Source organism: Equus przewalskii, chromosome 7 (assembly GCF_037783145.1).
Source record: "Equus przewalskii isolate Varuska chromosome 7, EquPr2, whole genome shotgun sequence".
NCBI classification, from domain to species: domain Eukaryota; kingdom Metazoa; phylum Chordata; class Mammalia; order Perissodactyla; family Equidae; genus Equus; species Equus przewalskii.
In genome coordinates, this window is record NC_091837.1 from 21,829,679 (window position 1) to 21,852,619 (window position 22,941).

General features: G+C 45.1%; 2 protein-coding genes across 8 annotated transcripts in view; one reads left to right on the forward strand and one right to left on the reverse strand.

Annotated features, from left to right (window-relative positions):
* ACAD10 (acyl-CoA dehydrogenase family member 10) overlaps positions 1-22,928 on the reverse strand; it is a 51,204-nt gene extending 28,276 nt beyond the window's left edge. Inside the window, exons 1-8 of one of the 4 annotated variants that reach the window (XR_011542391.1) lie at positions 22,226-22,379; positions 17,959-18,158; positions 12,638-12,786; positions 10,853-11,047; positions 6,520-6,678; positions 5,648-5,807; positions 4,280-4,421; positions 56-124 (exon numbers count right to left, since the gene is read on the reverse strand). Coding sequence is in view for 3 of the 4 variants with exons in the window: in XM_008525675.2 (XP_008523897.2) it covers positions 56-124; positions 4,280-4,421; positions 5,648-5,807; positions 6,520-6,678; positions 10,853-11,047; positions 12,638-12,786; positions 17,959-18,157 (1,073 nt within the window). In the remaining variant the exon portion in view is untranslated. Of the gene's footprint in view, positions 1-55; positions 125-4,279; positions 4,422-5,647; positions 5,808-6,519; positions 6,679-10,852; positions 11,048-12,637; positions 12,787-17,958; positions 18,159-22,225 lie in introns of all 4 variants that reach the window. The other 3 variants (XM_008525675.2, XM_070628866.1, XM_070628865.1) reach the window with 3 other exon arrangements.
* The window catches only part of BRAP (BRCA1 associated protein), a 28,566-nt gene continuing 28,025 nt past the window's right edge, over positions 22,401-22,941 (forward strand). Inside the window, exon 1 of one of the 4 annotated variants that reach the window (XM_008525674.2) lies at positions 22,401-22,691. In XM_008525674.2, the coding sequence (XP_008523896.1) occupies positions 22,610-22,691 (82 nt within the window). In that variant the 5' untranslated portion in view covers positions 22,401-22,609. The remainder of the gene's footprint in view (positions 22,692-22,941) is intronic. The other 3 variants (XM_008525672.2, XM_008525671.2, XM_070628871.1) reach the window with 3 other exon arrangements.

Consider the following 22,941-nt stretch of genomic DNA (forward strand, 5'->3'; position numbering starts at 1 on the left):
GCTTTTCTCCTCTGCAGCCTGAATACGCAATAAAAAAAATCAATCTGAACATTACCTTGAGTCTTCACAGAGGTCAAGAACTTTGGGAACAGGCACTCCAGCTTTCGCAAGGGCTCTCATTATCCTGCCAGAACAAAGGAAAACGGGCGTCACTGCTAACTGCACTGATGAGACTCCTTGAAATTATTTTCCTGATTTAAAAATTAGTACATGCAGAAATTGAAATGGAATTCTAAAAAATATTCAACCGTGCCAAAAGTAGGCAAGAAAAACAAAAAACAGCGGAAACAAACAAAAAACAAATAATGACATTATAGACCTAAATCAAACACATCAATTATTACATTCAGTTTAATAGACTAAACATTCCAGTTCAAAGACAGAAATTGTCATACCGGATAGAAAAGCAAGACCAAACTATACGCTATCTACAAGAGACATGCTGTAAATATAAAAACATAGATAGAAAAAAAAAAAGTAGAAAAAATGCAAGAATGGAAACGGAAGTACCATGCAATTGGCAAGCATAAGAAAGCTGGCATAGCTATATTAATAATCAGAAAAAAAGCCCAAGGACTTGGAAATCATATAAGGCACTTCCACATAAGCCAGAGATCAAAGCAGGAATCCTAAGGGAAATTGGAAAATATTTCAAACTGTAATAATAAAAATACAGGATGTCAAAATTTGTGAGATGCAGACACGCTTAGAAAGTAATTTATAACTTTAAATAACCATATTAGCAAAGAAGGAAGATTTTAAATCAACGGCCTAAGGTTACACCTAAGAAGGTAAAAATAAAGCCAGAGTGAGCAGATGGAAGGGGCAAAGGTGAGAGCAGAGATAAACGAGACAGAAAACAAACTATTTGTTTGATTTAACAAAACCAAACACTGGTTCTTTGAAAAGATCAACACAACTGCTAAAGCCCCAGCTGGAGTGATGAGAGACAGAATATGAATTATCAGTCAATACCAGGAATGATAAAGAGGGGAACTCACTGCAGATCACACACACGTTAAAAGGATAAGAAAGGAATATCATGAACAATAAATTTGATAGCTTAGACAAAAGCGACAAATTCCTTGGAAACTACAACTTACCAAAACTGAAACAAGATGAAATAAAATATCTGAACAGCCCAATCTTTTTTAAATTGAATTCATAATCAAAAACCTTTTCCTAAAGAAAACTCCAGGCTCATGGGTTTACCGGTAAATTCGATGAAACATTTAAGGAAGAACTTTTTAAACAGAAAAAGAATGACTCCGTTTTATCACCGGCAATTGGCTCCTGCTTTTGCCTGGAGTGTCCTTTCCCCTCTTTAAGTTCTGATGATGACACCTAGACCTTCTTTCAGGAGACAGCTCTCCCCTACTGTAGGTCCACATGGTTTGGGTGGGACTGACCCAACACCAGGGATGGGCATAAGACCCACATATGACCAATCTGAACAAGGCATCCTCCTGACCACAGAGACTGGTTCAGGGACAAACCTGCCACCCAGGATGGGCCAATGAGTCAGTCACGGGAAGTATGCTGGAATGTTAACTGGGGTTACTGAGGAAAGAAAGTTGAGAGATGGAGAGAGAGAGAATGAATGGGTCCTGATGACATTATTTGGGCCCCTGAATCCAGCCATGCCTAAAAGATTTAAATTATGAAGCCAAGAAATTTTACCCCCCTCTTCTTTTTTTTTAATGCTTAAGTCAGGCTAGGTGGGTTTCTGTCACTTGTAACTGAAGACTACTACTAACATGCTACCCAAACATGACCATGGTAAACATTTTGGGTGTTCCTTTCCAATTTTTCTTCTTTTCTTTTCTTTTTTTTGGTAAGGGAGATTGGCCCTGAGCTAACATCTGTTGCCAATCTTCCTCTTTTTTGCTTGAGGAAGATTGTCCCTGAGCTAACATCCGTGCCAGTCTTCCTTTATTTTGTATGCGGGATGCCGCCACAGCATGGCCCAACGAGCGGTGTGTAGTTCTTAGCCCAGGATGTGAACCCCAGACTGCCAATGTGGAGTGCACGAACCTAACCACTGTGCCACTAGGCCAGCCCCTCCTTTCCAATATTTTTGTTTCTATGCATAAGTCTTAAAAAAAATAGCTAAGATACTATGTATACTTTGTATCTGTTTTTATTACTTTAAAATTTTATCATACACATTTTTGTGTTATTATAGGCATACTTTTATTGGCTGCAGTAATAGCATAATCATTAAGGCTGGGCTATGGACTCTCACAGTCCCTGGGGTGAAGCCAGATTCCATCACTCACAGGTTAGGTGTGTGTCCTGGGCATGGTGCTTTAAGCCTCACTTTCCTCATCTGTAAAATGAGGATCAGAGTAGTAACACGTCACGGAGTTGTTGTGAGAGTGTTTTGAATCAATGCACTCAAAGCATTTATCCAAGTGCGTGATGCATACTAAACCCTCGATGAACGTTAGCTGGTAACGACTACTGTTGTTGCAACAAATGGATATACCTAGGTTTACTTAATCATTTCCCGATTATGGGGCTTTTAGGGTGTTTCCAATTTTTTATTATAAAAAACACTGTGGTGAACATATAAATACATAAAGCTGTCTTCCCTATTTAGAATTATTTTTTTAAGAGAGATCCCTTAATTGGAATTATTAAGTCTAAAAGTAAGACTACTCTGAGGTGTTTAATAAGTTATCTCATACTGTTTTCTAAAACAGTTGTTCAAATTTACATTTGCATTTTGTAGGCAGATACTATATTACGTTTCATCTTCAAATGCACATTTTATTCCTTTACTAAAGTGGAAATTCCGTGCATTCCTGGACTTTTGGAATGTCATTCTAGCACTCCAGAATTCCTCAGTACCTCTGTACTGAGGAACTCTCTCTCTAATCATTAGAAGGACTATCATTAGAATGATTAGAGAGAGTTCACAAGCAGGATGCATACAACAGAGTGCTGGTTTTACTTTTTTTTTTGCTGAGAAAGATTCACCTTGAACTAACATCTGTTGCTAATCTTCCTCTTTTTTTGCTTGAGGAAGATTAGTCCTTTACTAACATCTGTGCCAGTCTTCCTCTATTTTGTATGTGTGTCACCGCCTCAGCATAGCTGATTAGTGGTGTAGGTCTGTGCCCAGGATCCGAACCCATGAACCCAGGCCGCAGAAGTGGAGCAGGCTGGACTTAACCACTAGGCCATGGGGCTGGCCCTTGGTTTTACACTTTTAGGGTCTCTCTTCTGTAAATACATACCTGCTATTTTGTGGGCACACATACAAACGCTCAGAAACTGCTACAGGTTTTCCTGCAGACACACCCCTAACTTCATAACCGTCAAGCATCAGTCTCTGCAACACTTGGAGGAGTCAGATTCCAGGACCAAGAAGTGCAGGGGAGAGATAGTGAGCGGGGGCGACAACCAGGGGGCCGGGAGCTGAAAGCACTCCTTTCTTATCACTCTCTGCAACTTTCCTCTGCAGAGCACAACAGGCAGGAAGGCAGGAAAGAGGAAGACGAGGAGGGAGTCTCCGGGAGAGGAAGCCCCACTCGAGAGCCCATTCACAGCTTCGAGCCCATTCACAGCTTCGACACTCACTCTCCAAGAGAATTGCAGCTGGTTTTTTTCAAACTAATATGTTTAAATTCTCCTGTATGCAAAGCAAACTATTTTATTTGGAATGGGTTGTAGTATATTTACTCTTTAAAATATTTTATTATGGAAAATTTCAACCATATATAAAAGAAGAGAGATTCATGTAATGAGCCCCATGAACAGTTTCAACAACAATCAACTCATGGCCACGCTTGTTTGGGCCACAGCCCCGCTAATAGACTGCTTTTAAGATGAAAGGGTAAGACTAAAGAGTATCTCAGGCCAGCCCTGGTGGCCATTGGTTAAGTTAGAAGTGCTCTGCTTTGGTGGTCTGGGTTCAGTTCCTGGGCGGGACCTACACCACCTGTCTGGCAGTGGCTGTGCTGTGGCAGTGGCTCACAGACAAAAAGAGGAAGATTGGCAACAGATGTTAGCTCAGAGCGAATCTTCCTCAGAAAAAAAAAAAAAGAATATCTCACTAACACCTTTTTTAATCTAGAGGTTCCAAAAAAAGTCTAGTTTAAGTATAGACAAGAGAAAACAAACTTCTGAATAAAATTAGGTTACATGTTCTTATTTGAAATAATTTTGGACAGTCACACTTGTAGTTTCAAATGTCTCAAGGCACTCCAATGGAGTGCTCAGGGATAAGCTGCGGAGGCTGGTGGGCGAGTGCACTCTGTGCCCGGGGATCTACCTGAACTCTCTCTCTACTGCATGGGCGGATGGCAGGAGTGTCCCCGGGGGTTTCTTCCTCAGAACCAGCTGATGGTTTGCCAGCCTGATGTAGTAAGTCGGATTTGACTGCCCGTGCTCAAACTGAAGGAGTTCCATTGGGCCTGCAAGGGTGAAAACAAAGAAAACTCAAACCAGCTCTGGAGCACAGATCTGGACAGACGTGCTTTCTTTTTAATGAGTCCCGCATTCGGGATGCAGAATATCCTATTTGGGATGCACCATAAGAAAAGCACCTCCTGCCTGGGTACCAGAAGTGACTGAATCCCAGGCTTACCCTGCCTGCTCGGGCCCAGAATCACCTGCCGTCCATGTGGCAGAGGTCGCTCAATTTACACTACAATAACTTCTCACTTTGTGCGGGTGTCCTATTTGGTCCCTCTTGCCAGCTCCTGCTCCGTGGAGAAAAGCTTTTTCGTTCTGTCTATCAGCCACAAGCACAGCCATGGCAACCCATCCTGCTAAATGGAACGCTTCGAGCCTGAGGATGAAAAGCATCCTTGTGCGTCCCTCGGCCCATGCTCGGCCAAACGCCGCCTGACACTGGCGCTCTGCAGAGGCCTGCAGCTCGAGCCAAAGCCGCCTTCATGAGGTGCACTTTCCCACCCCAGCGGGTGGAACTCTGTGGCTCCCTGACAGAAACTTCCTAATTAACCCGCAGCTTCAGAACAAGGCTGAACTCTGGATGGAGATTCACTTCACTCGGTCAGAAGAGCAGGGAGGGAGTTTGCAGGAGCTAGCTGGCCTGGGCACAAAGGGCCCCTGAGCTCTGCAGAAGCGCTACAAACAACCCCACCACTGGAAAACACCATAAGGTGAAGCGCCACACAGAAAGACTTCTTCAAGGATCCAGTGAGTGAGGCGCAACTGTGTCACCAGGTAGAAACTTCAGAAGCTCAGGAGGCACTTGTTTTTCTGAGGGTGGAATGTGAAGAACAAGAGAGAGAACTTTGAAGAGATGGAGACAACTTGTCACATTTTAAATTCATGCAACTTCTAAGTCACCCTCACAAAAGAGGCTGTCATCTCAAAAAACTCAGAAACGCTTCAACGCCCCCGGGCACAGCTGGCGGCCTGGCCTCAAGTTCCCCTCCTCCTCTGCTGCTGCCACTCCACACTCTCGGGGGTAGGGGGAAGTACACTTGGGGACCCACAGAAAAGGAGGTTCATGCTTTTTCCCCAAGCAAAACTGAAAGCAGCACTCGGATCCGCTGGGCCCACGGCTCTCCTCACCACAGCGCCTCTCTGTCCCCAGCACACTCCACCAGGGTTTGACTGTGAGGACCAGACTGAAGGGGTAGCCTTTACCAAAATACAAAAACTTCAATACCTGTGGTTTGGGTCCCCAGGAAGTCTTGGAGGTACTTCTTCAAGGAATCTTTTGGAATTTCCATGGTCTTTCTCACAGGCCGAGTGTTTGGAATCACCTTTCTCAATGTAAAACCCAAAAGAGTTTCCAGTTCCTTTACTGCAGTCTCTGGGTCATCAACCTGGTTTCAAAGAGAGAAGTGAACAGGTACCACCGTCAACCCTGACCTCTCCTCCTGTCTGCTCCCTAAGAGGGGAGTTTTTCAGAGGGAAATATCCACGGAGTCAGCTCTCTGAGCAAGGACTCTGGAGCCAGGATATTCAGCTAATGAGGAAGCCGTGGAATGAGTTTCCTCATCCTAATCACATTAAACTGTCTTCTCTGCTGGGAAGAGCCCGGTTAAGAGGCTACGATACTCCCTCACGCAGGAGGACAGAACGTCGTGCTGCAGCATCCACTCCGTCCCGGCGAGCCCATCAGCCTCACAGTGAAAACCCAAACAGAGAAAGCTGGACTGAGACCCTCTCTCATGTGGCTTCTCACGCTTCACAGCCATGACCTGCGGTGGCCTGTGTGGCTGCTAGAGCCTGGCTCCCCACCCAGAACAGCATCACTAGGACAGCCTGACTGCCATCCCAAAGGTTTTAAGCCATTCACCTCTTTGTGTAACTCTTTTCTCACACTGTCTTCTTAGTATGTGTTTGTCTGACTTCCCATTAAAAACACAAGCAGCTAGTCATATAGATTTCATAATTAATAAAACATAAAGACTATAGCAGCATGGGGGAAAGCCACTAAACTCAGCCACAACTAGGAATGTGAGAGGACTGCGCAGAAATGCTTTAGGCTAGTGCCTGGCACACAGTAGGGGTTCAAAAAATAGTGACCATTACCTTAATGGTGCGAATACCAAGGCTGGCAGCTGCCTTTACATTCAGTCCAAGATCATCAAGAAAGATGGACTCAGAAGGCTGCAGGCCGAGCCGCTCCAAGCAGAGCTTGTATATCCTGGGGTCCGGCTTGCAGATACCCTCCAGGCAGGACTCCACGACCTGAGGGAAGCACAGGAATGAGAAGCGAATGTCCCAAATGTGGTGCTCCCACATGGACGCTGGTATAATTTTTGAAAAGAAGAGCAGAGGAGGACAGTTGAGATTTGTTGTAACAAATAACTTAAGACTATTACAATACAGGGGCCAGCCCCATGGCCGAGTGGTTAAGTTCACATGCTCCACTTCGGCAGCTCAGGGTTTCATCGGTTCAGATCCCGGGTACGGAAATGGCACCGTTTATCAGGCCATGCTGAGGCAGCGTCCACATGCCACAACTAGAATATACAACTATGTACTGGGCGGCTTTGGGGAGAAGAAGGAAAAAAAAGAGTGGCCACAGATGTTAGGTCAGGTGCCAATCTTTAAAAAGAAAAGAGTGTTATGATATAAAATGGTATTTTTTTTTTTAAGATTGCCACCTGGGCTAACGTGTTGCCAATCTTCCTTTTCTTTTTTTTTTCAAAGATTGGCACCTGGGCTAACAAGTGTTGCCAATCTTTTTTTTTTTTTTTCTGCTTTATCTCCCCAAACCCCCCCTGTACACAGTTGTATATCTTAGTTGCACGTCCTTCTAGTTGTGGGATGTGGGACGCCACTTCAACGTGGCCTGACGAGCGGTGCCATGTTCGCGCCCAGGATCTGAACCCTGGGCCGCCACAGCGGAGCGTGTGAACTTAACCACTCGGCCATGGAGCCAGCCCCAATGGTATTGTTTTTTAAGTTGAGTGATTTGGAAATACTGAGTTACAACCTGGGGGCAAATTTAGAAAACCAAAGTTCTGGTTCAGACAGTGATCTTGTGCAAACAGCAAAGGCACGATGCGCCTCAGTTGCATCATCAGTAAAACAGGGACACTAACAGCCACCTTACCTGTCTTAGTGGTTGTTGTAAAACCTAAATGAAACTTGGATGATTTCCAAAATGACAAAGCATTTTGCTAGTATTAGATATTGTGGCTTCACAGAGCAGAAGAAAAGCTGGACATTTCAGCTTTAGGGAAAGTATTTCACCATTTCTTCAGAAAGAAGGCACTGTTTACTGCTACAAAAGAGACATAACCTTAATGTCTATATTTCAGAAGTTAAAAAACAGCCACACTCAGTTCAGACAGATCAATCGCACAGGAGGGCTGTCGCAAAGAGACTGTCAGTGGCAAAGACACTGCTCCTTTCATGCCAAGAGCCTCCTACGCCAACAGCCTTGTTTCAGCCGTGTGTCTGATCTGGAACTGGGGGAGCGGCTGAGGGCTCAGGAGAACCCTGAAAAAGCCATCTCAGAGTCAGGCCTTCGCCGACCCAGCAACCCCGGGAAGTCCTCTCGCACCGTCCTCAGGGCTTAATCCTCTATAAAATGGGACTCACCTGGCCAGAGAGCCCAACAACCAATACCCTCTGGTCTACCCTAAGAATAGAACTGCGGTAAATCCCTGACTCGCTCCTGGAACGACCCCCCCTCTCCAAGACCAAGCACAAACCTGAGGGCCCCTCCCTCTACGCCACATTCGAATTATTCAGAGCTGGGTGAGAGCTGCCTTTTTAGGTAAATAAATGTCCTGCATAGACTGGACCTCTCTTTCCATTCTTCCTGTCTCCTAAGGACCTGAATGAGCCGAAGAAAACAAAGAGGCTCCTTCTAAAGCAAACGTCAACAGTGGGTGGCAGAGAAGCTGGGTGTTTCAGCACCAATCACTGAATCAAGCTGCAGGAAAGTAGCACAGCTGTGCCCGGCCGAGAGAAGGGAGGAGAGAGGGGACAGAACCCATGGGGATGGGGCCAGGCTCTGACGGGCAGACATCTCATCTCCTCTCATCAGTGATTATGTTTTAGGTGAGGAAGATTGGCCCTGGGTTAACATTCCTTGCCAATCTTCCTCTTTTTGCTTGAGGAAGATTGTCCCTGAGCCAACATCTGTGCCAATCTTCCTCTGTCCCTGAGCCAACTCTGTGCTAATCTCCCTCTATTTTGTATGTGGGACAGCACCACAGTGTGGCTTGATGAGTGGTGTAGGTCTGCACCTGGGATCCGAACGTGTGAACCCCAGGCTGCTGAAGCAGAGTGTGCAAACTTAACCACTACGCTACTGGGCTGACCCCTGAAAAAATTCTTAAGACTTAAGTTTGACAAGATCCCTGGCCTTCTCCTTCTGTTCTGTTTCAGAAAATGAGAAAGCTCTGGAGATCTGTTTCACAACAATGTGAATATACTTAACACTAATGAACTGTATCCTTAAAATGGCTGAGATGGGAATTTTTTTTTTCTGCTTTTTTCCCCAAATCCCCCCAGTATATAGATGTGTATTTTAGTTGTGGGTCCTTCTGGTTGTGGCATGTGGGATGCCGCCTCAGCACGGCTTGATGAGCGGTGCCATGTCCACACCCAGGATCCGAACCGGTGAAACCCTGGGCCACTGAAGCGGAGCGTGTGAACTTAACCACTTGGCTACCAGGCTGGGCCCTGGTTACACTATCTTTACCCCTATCAAAATACTTTTTTTGCCTTATAGCTTTAGAAAACAAAAACCTAAACACTTTCTCTTGAGGAAATGGGTTTTCAAAACTCCAGATCTTCTACAGACCAAAAATATGAAAAGCCATCAGAAAAGCTGCTGGACGGCAGATGCCAGAGAGTTTGTGAAATCTGAATGAACACGTGCATGGTTTTACAGAAGCTCACAGGCCTTTTAAATGGCAGCTTCTAGTTGCAGGGCCCAATATGAGCCTGGCCAACTTAATTTGTCCAGATGAACATATCCCCATAGCCACACTGGATGGAAGGAGTCTCTGAAAATAATCACAGTATACTGAAGCCTTAACTATGTGCCAAGCATTGTACAAAGTATAGAATGTATAGCCTTTGCATACATTTTTCTCTGGGATCCATGCAGCTACCGTATGACAAAGAAACTGCTATTCCTGAATTACAGGTGAGGAAACTGAGGTTCAGGGAGGCAAAGCTATGGCCCACGGTCACCTGGCTACAAGCTCCAGAGACAGGATTGAAACTGGCTGAGGTCCCTGAGCACTCAGAGGGGAGGGAGCTTGGTGGAAGGCTGTGTTGTGGATGAGCGGGGAAACCAACAATCAGGGCGGGTATGGAGCCAGGAAAGCTGTACAGAGGGGAGAGAACTCTGTCTGTGAGGGGCTTTCCACAAGGGGGAGGGAGGTAGAAGGTGAAAACAGCATTAGGTTGGGCAGTTAATTTCCAATGCTTGTGCTTTGAATTTCCACCTGTCAATTCTACTAGATTTTATGTCCTGTAATAGCACTATCTAACAGAACTTTCTACGATTATGGCAATGCTATATCTGCACAGTTCAAGAAGGAGCCACTAGCCACGTGCGGCAACTGAGCACTTGAAATGTGACAAGTGAGTATTCCAGAGAGAAAGGATTGTGTCTGTCACATTCAACACAGCATCCCTTCATGCCTAGCCCAGCGCCTGGCACACAGTAACTGTTCAATAAGAACCTGTTTTCCGACTCAGTGAAGTTTAAGCAAGTCATCCATCAATAATTCACATCTATCCCAGGATAATGATCTATTTTCTCTTAGCGAAGTAGGAAGACCATCTCTTGCCTCAGGATATTCTCAGGGTACTTCTAGAGTATAGCATCGTGTGCTGTGTCCAATACAGTAGACACTAGCCATATGTGATTATTTACATTTAAATTAAAATGAAATAAAATTCAGTGCCTCAGTGACACTAGCCACACGTCAAGTGTTTAACAGCCCTACGTGACTAGTAGCAGCCATACTGGCCATTTCCAGTACCGCAGAAAGTTTCACAGGACAGAGCTGGTCTAAGAATTAATGCCGTAGAAAGAGAGGGCAACGGGTTGGTCTTTGAAGAGAAAAGGTCAAAGGGCCATGAAGACGCAAGGGCTGACGGAAGCATATGTCATGTGATGACTAAGGTTCCAATTCAGAATGGAAGGGCCTCTCTAATGCTGAGGTTTCAACCAGCGATCAAAGCCCAGAAACGTCTGACCTTGCTAAGAGCTCAGCGATGTTCTAAAAGTCCTCTTTTCAACCTGTTATGCCGAAACCTAATTTAGCCAAGTGTCTGAATACAAAACCCACTCACTCAAGACCTGCTAAAAGGCAGTGTTTAATGTTGCATCCTGCAGCCAGGACAGAGACCCTGTCTTGAGCGTTTTGGATCACTGCAAGCTTACCACATCAAACTGTTTCCGGTCCAGAGGCAAAAAGCTTTTCCCATCGGGAAGATAAAAATTATTGCTCAAGACTGCAGTCCGCAGGCCTTTTGCCCGAATTTGAGTTATGGCCTCAGTCATCACTGGGAACTGCTTCGCCACTTGCTCACTGGTCAGCAGAGAGAAAAAGGAGTCCACAGGCACACGGGTCTCTGACTAAGAATGAGGGGGAGAGGAAAACCAGCAATCACTAAGAGCTAGGAGGACTGATCACCAACAGAGAAAATACACATTCCTCCCTCCTACTGCTACCTGGTTGTAAGAGCCGGGCCCTTGGCCTGCTGCCCCTGTGCAGAACTTTGCACACCAGGCTGTAAAAAGTGACTCAGAATTAGAGGTACAATGGTTAGGGAATTGAGCTATTTATATCAATATTCCAGTTAAATGAGTTCCTTATTTCACTCATGGACTGTCAATGTAAAAAGGTATCAGAACACCATAAGAGGATACATTAAACTCTAAAAGTGTATTGAGCAGATGTAATTTAATTTTTAACGATCCAGAAGACATTTAACAATTTGGTATTGCCTCAGCATCACCATTAGGAAGTTCAGTTTCTGATCTTTTTTTTTTTTTTTAAATTCAATCTATGTGGGTTTTGAAAACTCTTATGTTATCATATTTCAAAATCTGCAAAGGCAAGTCTGCTATTTTACGCACACACACACATTTTATAACAGCTTTATCGAAACAAAATTCATATACCGTACAATTCAACCATCTAAACTGTATAATTCAATGATTTTAATATATTCTGGAAGTTGTGCAACCATCACCACAATCCATTTTGGAACATTTTCATCACCCTAAAAAGAAACCCCATACCCATTAGCAGTCACTCTCCATTCCTCCCCTGCCCCCAATACTCCCAGTCCTAGAAAATCACTAATCTACTTTCTGTTTCTATAGATTTACCTATTCCGAACATTTCATATAGTAAATGGAATCATACAATATGTGGTCTTTTTTTTTTTTTTTTAAAGATTTTATTTTTTCCTTTTTCTCCCCAAAGCCCCCCGGTACATAGTTGTGTATTCTTCGTTGTGGGTTCTTCTAGTTGTGGCATGTGGGACGCTGCCTCAGCGTGGTCTGATGAGCAGTGCCATGTCCGCGCCCAGGATTCGAACCAACGAAACACTGGGCCGCCTGCAGCGGAGCGCGCGAACTTAACCACTCGGCCACGGGGCCAGCCCCAATATGTGGTCTTTTTTAACTGGCTTCTTTCTTTCACTTAGCATAATGTTTTCGATATATATATAAATTTAAAATTATGGTAAAATATATATAACATAAAATTTACTATTTTAACCACTTTGAGTGCACAGTTGAGAGGCATTAAGTACATTCGTTGTTGTTCAACCACTAGCATCCATCCACAGAATTATATTTTAAATTATATGTTAGCAGGGTTATTGTGAAGGTTACACAAGCTTAGAACAATGCCCAGTATAGAGGCAAGGCTCAGTACTATTTTTTCAATAAGCTTTCTGATCAAAGCCGTTATGCAGACAGCGCCTGTTTCCGATGATCAACAGCTGACGGAGGGGCTTAGTAAAGAATGTGTGTACTTACTCACATAGGAAATGAAAGCTGAGTACCTAGGCTGGAAGAAATAGCTTAAATACTTAGAACGAATGACTAAGTTCTCACTTCTTTATCTGCAGTTTAACCAACTTAATGGAAGAGTGTTGCATCTACTTCTCTAGGCAAAAAGAATATGGAAATTCAAGTATGTTTATCACTCACAATCTCAGAGCAGAGTCTCCCAAATTCTTGCAGGAAATCTTCTGTTGTTAGCTCTCCTCTCATAAACGTCATCCAAGGCCCTTTGTCGCCACCCAAGATCAAGGCCTTCAAGATAGTTCCGGAGGGGATCTGATTTTGGACCTCCCATTCTAGAGGAAGGAAAGTAGGCCATAAGTGAAATACATCGACAAAGGGCTGGGGCTTGGGGAGCTCAGGGCAATGACATGCCAGTTCCTGTGGCATCACTGTGGTGCCAGGTGGGTTCTACTGGGAATTCGGGAAAACTCAGGAAATCCAAAATCTCAGCCTTGGATCGCTAAGGGAACAGCGATACTAATTTGTGTGACTGAGGGGATAGTGCTGCTAAGCGCTGGGTCCTTACCACTTGCTTGAGGTGACTGTGACCACTGCGTTATGAATTTCCTTCCCTGGCACCTTGTTAGCCGGCTCCTAGAAACCAGGTCCCTCTCACGGTCCTGGCACATGGTACGGAAGTGCATGAGGTAACAAGCCAGGCTCCGACAGCACTCCAAAACCAGCCCTGCATTTTGTCACCTGCAGTAACCCTTTACGGCAGTGTATCCGGCACATGGAAACAATCACTGGGGAGATGTTGTCTTTGTGGAATACAGAGGAAAATTTCTATCCACAAAGAGGCAGTGATGGATCAGCATTTGTGGATACTGGGAACACTTGGGCAGGGTTTGCTTTTTCTTGTACACGGTTGTTTTCCTATAATACAGCTGCTACAGGGCAAAAGTATATCTAGCATTCATAGTTATATCTAAGACATAATATACTTTACACACAGCTTTTGTTTTGATAAAGTAGTGCCTGTGCATTGAAAATATTTCACACAATATAGAAAGGTATGAAAAAAGAAAGCAAAATTACAAGAATCCCATTCTTCAGAAATAACTGATGTTACCAATTTGGTGTATGTCTTTTGAGAATAGCAAGACTTTTTCTTTTTTTGGTGAGGAAGATTCACCCTGAGATAACATCTGTTGCCAATCTTCCTCTTTTTTTTGCTTGAGGAAGATTAGCTCTGAGCTAATCAACGCCCATCCTCCTCTATTTTGTACGTAGGATGCCTCCACAGCATGGCTGATGAGTGGAGTAGGTCCATGCCCAGATGTGAAGCCATGAGCCCTGGCCGCTGAAGCTGAAAGCACAGAACTTTAACCACTCGGCCACGGGGCCAGCCCCATGAGAAGAGCGAGACTTTTAAAACTCAATCCAAAGAATAATACTTCTTTAATTTTAGAACTAAAGTGTATAGCATTTTTTACAGTCTCGGAGTTGGCAAGCATGTGAGGAAGCTGGCACCCTCACACACTGCTGATGGGTGTGTAAACACGTACAACCTCTACGGAGAGCCAAATTTTAAATGCACATACGTTAGATGTAGTGATCTCACTTCTAGGAATTTGTCCTACTGATATATTTATAAAAGTAAGCAAAGATTATGTACAAGGCTGTTTGTGCAAATTGCTCATAATAAAAAGAATTAGAAACTTCAATGCATATTAATAAAGGGCTTGTTAAATCACTTATGGTAAATCCACATACTGGAATAGCACACAGATGTTAAACTATATAAACTTGACCAAGAGTTGGCAAAATACGACATGGGGGCCAAATCTGTCTCCTGTTTTTGTAAATAACGGGCACAACATAACTGGAAATAATCGGAACGTGACCACACTTATTCGTTTACTATTGTCTATCACCACTTTCTCGCTACAACAGTGGAGCTGAATAGCTGTGACAGAGACGGGAGTGCTCGCAACGCCTACCTAGCCCTTTACAGGAAAAGTCTGATAACCCCTGAACTAACCCGCCCTGTGCCTACTGATAGGAAAAAGCTGCCAAGATATTCCACTGAGGCAAAAAAAACAGGTATGAAGCAGTTTGCAGAGTACAACGCAATTTGTATATACATGTTCTACACGCACACTCTTGTGTGTGTATATATATATATAGGCAATTTTTTGAAGGATAAACAAGAAATTTTTCACAATGATAACCACTGCAGGCTGGAACTGACTGAACAGGGCTGGAAGTGGCAACAGGAAATTTACCTTTTCATTTTATACACGTTTAGCATTGGCTAGGCAATAAATGAGGTTGGCATAACTGAGTTTCAATAGGGAAAAAATTCAAATCCCTATTTCACACCATCACAAAAACACACTGCCAATAAGTTAAATACCCAAATCAGAAAAATAAAACTCTAAAACTTAGAAAACGATACAGAACATCTTTATGAACTTGAAAAAGGAAATACTGTCTTAACTAAGACTCATAAAGCTCAAGTCATAAAGAAAACAACAGATGATTGTGATGACATCAGAAATGAAAACTCTGGTATGGCAAAAAAAACACTATAAAAAAAATAAAAGACAAGTCACAGAAGGGAAAAAATACGTGCCAGCGATATAATACACAAAAGCTTATTACTGCAAATCAACAAGAAAAACGAGCAATTCACAGAAAGGGAAAACTGAATGAGCAATAAATCTACAAAAGGAAAGAAAAGCTCAACCTCCTGGCAAATCAGAAAAGTGAATATTAAAATAACATAGAAAGAAAAGAACAAAGATAGCATTTTTCATCTATCACACTGACAAAAATGAAACACTCTGATTATATTATACTCCCTGAATGCAATGCTAATGTGTTTTGGCCGCACCCTGAAGCTTCTGTCACGTGCATACTAATTTTACAGTAAACTAGCAGCTTAAACCAGGGGTTAGCACCCCTTCTGAAAAGGGCTATACATGGACAATATGTCTGAAAGGGCATGGCTGTGTGCTCCAAAAAAACTTGATTTTTATGGACACAAATTAGAATTTTGTATAATTCTCGTGTCACAAAGTATTATTTTTGTTTTGACATTTTCCAACTGTTTCACAATATAAAGACCATTCTTGGCTGATGAGCCATACAACCCACACAGCAGGCCAGATTTGGCCCACAAGCTGTAGTTCACTGACCCCTGGCTTATATGTAAAAATATATTAAGACCAAGCTATTTGAGGTGATATTAATTCTAGTGTTTGCTATCAAATGACCCTTAAGATGGTTCATTTGAAATAAATAACATTAGAAGTTTCAGTCAAGAAAAGAGCAAGAGGAAAGCAGAAGGCCTCGCTCCCTGGCTCATTCGTCTGTCCCTCCAGCACTTCCTGAATGACTGAGCCGCCTGCCAGCTATATGGGAAAGGCCAAGTGAGCAATTTCCAGGTCCGGGGTCCCGGGTTCTCAGAGCCCCACAGAGGAGACACGAACGCATCCCAGCGCTAACTAAACCACGCCTGGTACAGGTTAACCCGACAGGGGAACAGGCTAGCCAGGGCACTCTAACTAAACCACGCCTGGTACAGGTTAACCCGACAGGGGAACGGGCTAGCCAGGGCACTCTAACTAAACCACACCTAGTACAGGTTAATCCGACAGGGCAACGGGCTAGCCAGGGCACTCTAACTAAACCACACCTGGTACAGGTTAACCCGACAGGGCAACAGGCTAGCCAGGGCACTCTGCCCAGGGAGGAGGCCAGAGAAGTCTTAACAGAAGGGAAGTCCTGAAGTCAGTAATAACAACCACCAGAAGATTATAAAGATTTCAGGCACTGTGCTGAATAACATATCATTTGACTCGTCATTTACAAGTACAAGTAGGATGTGAAGAGGCAAAGGAGGCAGGGAAGGGTAGCCACCAGCAGAAGGAACAGAGCTCGCAGAGGCACGCGAGTCTAAGTGTGCTGGCGCATTCAGAGAACATCCAGTAGTCCACAGCAGCTGAACTATGGGCACACACGGGAAACGCTCTGACATGAGGACAGGAAAGCCAACTGAGGGCCACCTGTGGGAGGGCCTGGGCCCCAGGAGAAAGCTTTTGGACTTAATCTAAGGGACACTGTGCAGGCATTCAAGGATTTGAAGCAGAGGAACGAAGGGATAAGATCTGAGTTTTAGAAAGGTAATTTTGGGGGCTGTGTGGAGGGTGGTGCAAAACCCAGGGGGCCAGAGGCAGAGAGGGGAGTTAGGAGGCTGACGTGATCGCGCGGGGAGGAGACGACAGGGGTCTAAACTTGGGTAGAAGCAGTGGGAGTGAACAGAAGCAAACAGGTTCTCAAGATCCTCTGGAGAAAGTCGAGAAAATTCCTGTCCAGTGATCTTTATGTTCTCTGTAAAAGAGGAAACTCAGCTGCCTGCCAAGTATGAAGGTTTGGGGTGGGAGAGTATGATGACTCTGTGGGAGTTTGGAACAGCCTTGTGGTAAATGCGAGAGGAACATGAGTGGAGGAATAGAGAGGCTGAGGGTCTCAGATGCAGCTAAAGCTCAAACAATGGCCCCCCTAGCCAGTTTGCACAGCTGGGTAATTTCCTATCCAGTGGCAGGGAAAACCTGTACTTGGGTTGCATTAAGGTGGGGAATTGCCCAGCCAGCCACCACAGCGGGTCAAAAGGACAGGAAGAGCTGTTTGGCACTTTTTCCTTCCTGCTGGCTGGAATGAGAATGTGATGGCAGGAGGTGAAGCAGCCAAGACAGACCATGAGGTGAAACTGGAAATGAAGAGTACTCACAGCAGAGCAACACAACAGAAAAAGCCCAAGTCCCTGACATCACAGGGAATATACCAGCCCCAGCTCATATACCTGGGCTTTTATGCAAAAGAAATAAACTTTACCTTGTTTCAGTCGCTGTTTTGTTAAGTTTTCTAACACTTGAAGCCAAAATGAATCGAACTTAAGTCAGTTGAACTGAGTAGGAAAAAAAGTAAAACCAGAAGGGGCCAATAAACAAAGGATCAGAGACTAGAGGTTTCATCCTGTAGGTCCAAAAGCAGGTTTAGAGGGAGGAGAGAGGAAAAGGGAAGGCTGTGATCAAAGGAGGGATTTGAACATGCACGATTTCAGAAGTAGCACAGTTCTCAGGGAAAGGTGGTTAAATTCCAGCAATAACAGTAACAACATCTACAGCAACTCTAAATTACTGAGAATTTAGGACGAGCCAAGTACTCACTGTGCTAAGCATGTGCTTTCCACAGACTGTCTCACTTAACTTTCCCCAAACCCCAAAGAGGCAGCCGCTATGATCAGCCCTAATTTAATGATGAGGGACCCAAGACTCAGAGAAGTTGAATAATTTGCCCGAGATACTCAGCCACTAAATGATGCCTGGCATTTGATTCAAGAGCCAGAATGTCACCCACTGGGATACACTGCGGCCCAATGTTCCTCTGTCTCCCCTTATCACCATTCCCCCGCCCCCACCTCAGTCTCTGAAGCTGAAAGAGAAGGAAGAGCTCACCTGCAGCCACTCTCCCTGGAGAAGGAATGAGGACTCCACCCATGTCAAAAATCACCGCTCTGTAGGTGCCGCCACCAGAATGTGTCCATCGCCGGGCTCCCTGGCGCCTGCACTGGATGTGTTTCAGGAAGGCTGCCCTCCAAGCCCCCTGGAGATGTGAGGCCTGGCAGAGCTGCCGTATGCACATGCTGAGGACCATGCTGCGTGAAAGAAGGCAGAGGCACAGCTTGCCTTCGCTGCCTCCAATCCAGACCTCCATCCTGGAGCTCAGGGATGCCAACCGCACATCTCCACTGATCTCCAGCAAACGATTCCAACCACAACCAGAATTGAACTCAGTGTCTCTGCAACCCCCCCTGGCCCCCCGCCCCAACCCCACCATACTCCTTTTCCTAAGTTCCTTAGCTCAGTAAAGGGCTCCACCATTCACTTACCTGCCCAAGCTTAGAACACTGGGATTCTCCCAACTTCCCTCAACCCTCCACCAGCCACCTCAACTCTGGGTGCTCTGTGCTGTCAGTTCTTCCTCCTGAAAATCTCCGTCTACCTCTCTCCACTCTCACTGCTATTATCTCGCCCACAGATCATTGCAACAGCCTAACTGGCTCCCTTGCCTCTTCTCAGACCTCCTTCTCGTTCTTTCTTCACTCTTCAACCAGAGTCATTTTCCAAAACTGCACATTTGATCACATTGTAACCCCAATGAAAACCTTCATCAGCTCCCTGTTGCCCTCAACATAACCTGCCTTAAAAGGCCCTCTAAGATCTGCCGCCCCCCTTCCGACAGCAACTCCACTTCCTTTTTCACCTTAACCTGGATGATCTGGACACACAAATCTGCATGCAGTTTCCTCAAACACATGATGATATCCTGCCACCAGGTCTCTGCATACGCTGCTTCCCTGGCTGGAATGCTCGCTTCCAACGGTTACCTAGTCCCAAACTGTCCTTTAGATTATAGTTTACCTGTCATTTCCTTCAAGAAACCTTTCTGGCTACCAGAAAAGACACATGAGGAGTCTCTCCTATCCACTCCCAAGATGCCCTGGACTCACCTCCTCCCAGCTCTCACAAGGCCACTGTGACACCTTCAGCCCTCCTACAGACCACTGCCACAGCCTCCTAACTGCTCACCATCGCCCTGTTTCTAGACTGACTTCTAAAAGGTTCAGGAAGAAATACACACACAACACACACATGTGCATACAGATACATGCCTATATACACATGTATAGCGATGAACCAAAAATGGCAAAATGTTAACAATTAGTCAATCTAGGTGAAGGGTATATGATGAAGGGTGTATGAGATCACTGCACTAGACTTTCCTATAGGCTTGAAATTAAAAGCTGGGGGAAAAAACAAAAATAATTAAAGCAAATTCTATTCGTAGTCAGTCCGTCATGAAAATCTTTAAGCTTCTGAAACAGACTTGTAGATACAGAAACAAACGGGTGAAAGTGAAAGAGGTGAAGGGGATTAAGAGGTACAAATCTCTAGTTATACAATAAACAAGCTATGGGGAGGTAATGTACAGCATAGGGAACACAGTCAATATTACAATAACTTTGGTTACAGATGACCACTAGACATCGTGGGGGTCATTTCGTAATATAGACAAATACAGAATCACTATGATGTAAACCTGAAACTAGTATGATACTGTACGTCAATTATACTTAAAAAAAGAAACATTCACAATTATCTAAGAATACCTGAAGTTTGGATTTATATTAACTATCATTAATGACGAATTCCCACCTAAGCATATATTTTGCCTTGAGCTATTGATACTATGCTATCATCAAGATTAGCAAGATATTCAAATTTTTTCTACCTTCATCTCATTCTTTTATAACTTCTATTTTGTATGTCTTATAATACACTTGATATGTTAACATTAAATATATGTATTAATAAATATCCATAAATCATGAACAAAATCTTTTAAGCTTTTTATGTGATTTCTATAGTTAAAAAGCTTACTAAAAATCAAGTTAGGGTCAGCCTACAAGTTTATGAGAGTCACTTCAGTGCTGCCATAAGGATTCAATAAACTATGTTAAGAATCTAAAAAAAGGATTCTAAAGCAGTAAATCTTCAAAATGATATGTAATTGGAAATTTGCTGAATTGGGGAGTAAATTTTAGAATTAAAAATTTGGAGGTTGATTTGCATTTTGTTTTACTTATATTCCTAGGCCAAGGCCAAAGTTTATGATGGAAGGAGAAATTTATTTATAGGCTCCCAAAGGCATCAACACATTTTGTGTGAGGGCTTAACAGAGATGAAGTGTCTCTGGGGCCTGAAGGACTGACTCACCCTCACTGAGGACACTGTCCTCCACAGACTCCCGCTAATGGATGAGTGGGCAATGCTCCCAGGACTAGCTTGCTTATTCCTTCCAACTAGAGTTGATGGTTCTACTCTAGCCCCTTCCAACACAACTGCTCCAGGCTGTGGCACCTGCTGGGCCCGCTGACTGGAATGCCTTGCTGTATTGGCCTGGTGAACTTCCATTCGTCTTTACATCGTAGCCTCAGCTTTACCCCTCTGGAAAGGCTGCTCTTTTTTTCCAGGCAGAACCTGGTACTACTTTCTCACTCCCATTGCTTCTTCTCTATACCTTCACTAGAGCTCTTACCCCATTGCACAGCAACTATTTTCATGTCTATCTGCTCCTATAAATTGAAGCTCTGTAAGGCAAAGACTATCTTACTCATCTTTGTATCTATCTATCACCTGGGACCTAGCAGTGTCGAGACACACAGCAGGTGCTTGGTATAAATATGAGTGGGAAGAATAAATAAACTGGATGAATCAGAAAATAGGTGAAAGCGGGGTACAGCCTTAGTGGTGGGCAGTCATAGAGAACTGTAACTTGCCCATCTCTAACAATTCTACTTCTCTGGAACTGGCATACTCCTTTGGTACTGTAAAGAATATTTGTTTCTCCCTGCCTCTTAGAATGAGATTAGCATGAGAATATAGATTTGATACCTAAATTATGCCTTATAAATATGCACACACACTGTGCGGTGTCATATATTAGGAGATGGTTTAGTAAAGAGATTGAGCGTTGGCGCTGGAATCAGAATGCCTGGGTTTAAAGTATAGCTCTGCCACTCACTAAGCATAAGCTCCTGAGCACGGTACTCTCTCTGAGCCTCAGGTTCTTCCTCTGTAAAATGAGAATTATTATACTACCTGTTTTGTAACGTTATTACTATTACATAAGATAAAGTGCATATGGCATATGCCCTTTCACATAAATCAGTGATTCTCAACAGGTGGCAATTCTGGCCCCAAGGGGACCTTTGGCAATGGGTGGAACACTTCTGGTTTTCACCACTTGGTGGGAGGTGCTACTAGAACCTAGTGGGTCACGCCAGGGATGCACACACACCCAAAAGAACTATCAGGACGTAAAATGTCACTAGTGCAGAGGTTGAGAAAACCTGATATAAACAGTGTATGTTGAAACATATTTCACAGGGTAAAGTTGCAAGCTATATACACACATATATCATGTGGCTATGTTATTCCATACATAGTGCATATACCTACACATGTCCAGGATGTGCTGGGACACATCTTAGATATCACTATAGCACATAACCTAAAATAGCTTGCTGTCATGTATGTGTCTTGTACGTATTGATTGTGGCTCTCCATATGTATATTCTAAAGGCAGTCCGACATACAGGAAAGAATGCTGAATCTCAGGAAAACTAACGTATATACACCCTCACGGCTGTACGGCGATATTATCCCAATTTTACACAATAACTAGCTCAAGGTCACACAGCTGGTAATCAAGGTCGATTCCATAAGAACTGTAACTGTGTGTTCATCTTTTTCTCCAGCGTATCCCCACCACGCCAACAGTGCCTAGGCTCTCAGTAAACATTTGTGAAGTGATGGGGGGCGGGGGGGGGGGGGTAAGACCCAGATCTCTCTCCAGCGCTGAGCGCTTAACCAGCCCATCGCCCCACCTTAAGAGAGTCAGAAACACTGCCATCGAGTCCCTACGGGCCCTCAGAGAAGCGGATTCGCCTCTCTGAGCCTCAGCGTACCTCTCTTAAAGTGTGGCTGACACAAAGCAACCCTGCCTAGAGCCAGATCGAGGGGTCAAATACGACAAAAAGAGGCAAGAGCCCTCGGCGTAGCGCAGGGTCCTGGGCAATTCGGAACCCTCGCCGTCAGCTGAGGTAGGCTGAGGGCAAGGCCCTCGGGTAGGTTAACTCGGGCCTGGGTGCAAACCCACCGATCGGCCTAACGAGGGGCCCAGGGCTCGCAATCCCCGTGACTTGTCTCCTCCTGGACCTCTTCGACAGCCAGAGGCGCCGTTCGGAGGAACTCAGGTTCAGGTTCACATCTGCGCCGCGACGCCAGTCACGTGGCCGCCACCCCACCCAATCGGAGCGTACGCTGATCCGCGCATGCGTGACCCCGCGGGTCAGCGACGGTGGCCGGGAGGCGGAAGTGGAGGTTGTTGTGGTGGGTTCGAGCGAGGAGCTGCTGCTGCTGAGGCGGCGGCTGCGGCGCTGAGGTGGTGGCGGCGCTGCCGGCCCCGGGCCGCTCGGCCTCTAGGCTCGCTTCCCAGCCTCGCTTGAGCCCGCCGGGGCCCGCGCCGGCCAGCGCCTGCCCTATGAGTGTGTCACTGGTTGTCATCCGACTGGAGCTCGCAGAACACTCGCCCGTCCCCGCTGGCTTCGGCTTCAGCGCTGCGGGTGAGTCCTGCGGCCGCGCCGCCTTCCCTGGAGCCCGCGCCCGGGCCCGGGGGGCTCGCCTTCCTGAAGTACGGCCCGGAGAAAGGCTGCGGCGGGGGCTTTGGCTCAGGGAGGAGCTGAGAGGTGGTTGTTCCCTCATCTCATCCCATCCATCCTTGAGAGGCCTTCCCAGATGTCACCTCCGGGAAGCGCTCCCCGGTGCCTCCCTCCTGTGCCTTTCCGCGGCGCTCGCCCCCCGCCCCGGTTAGAG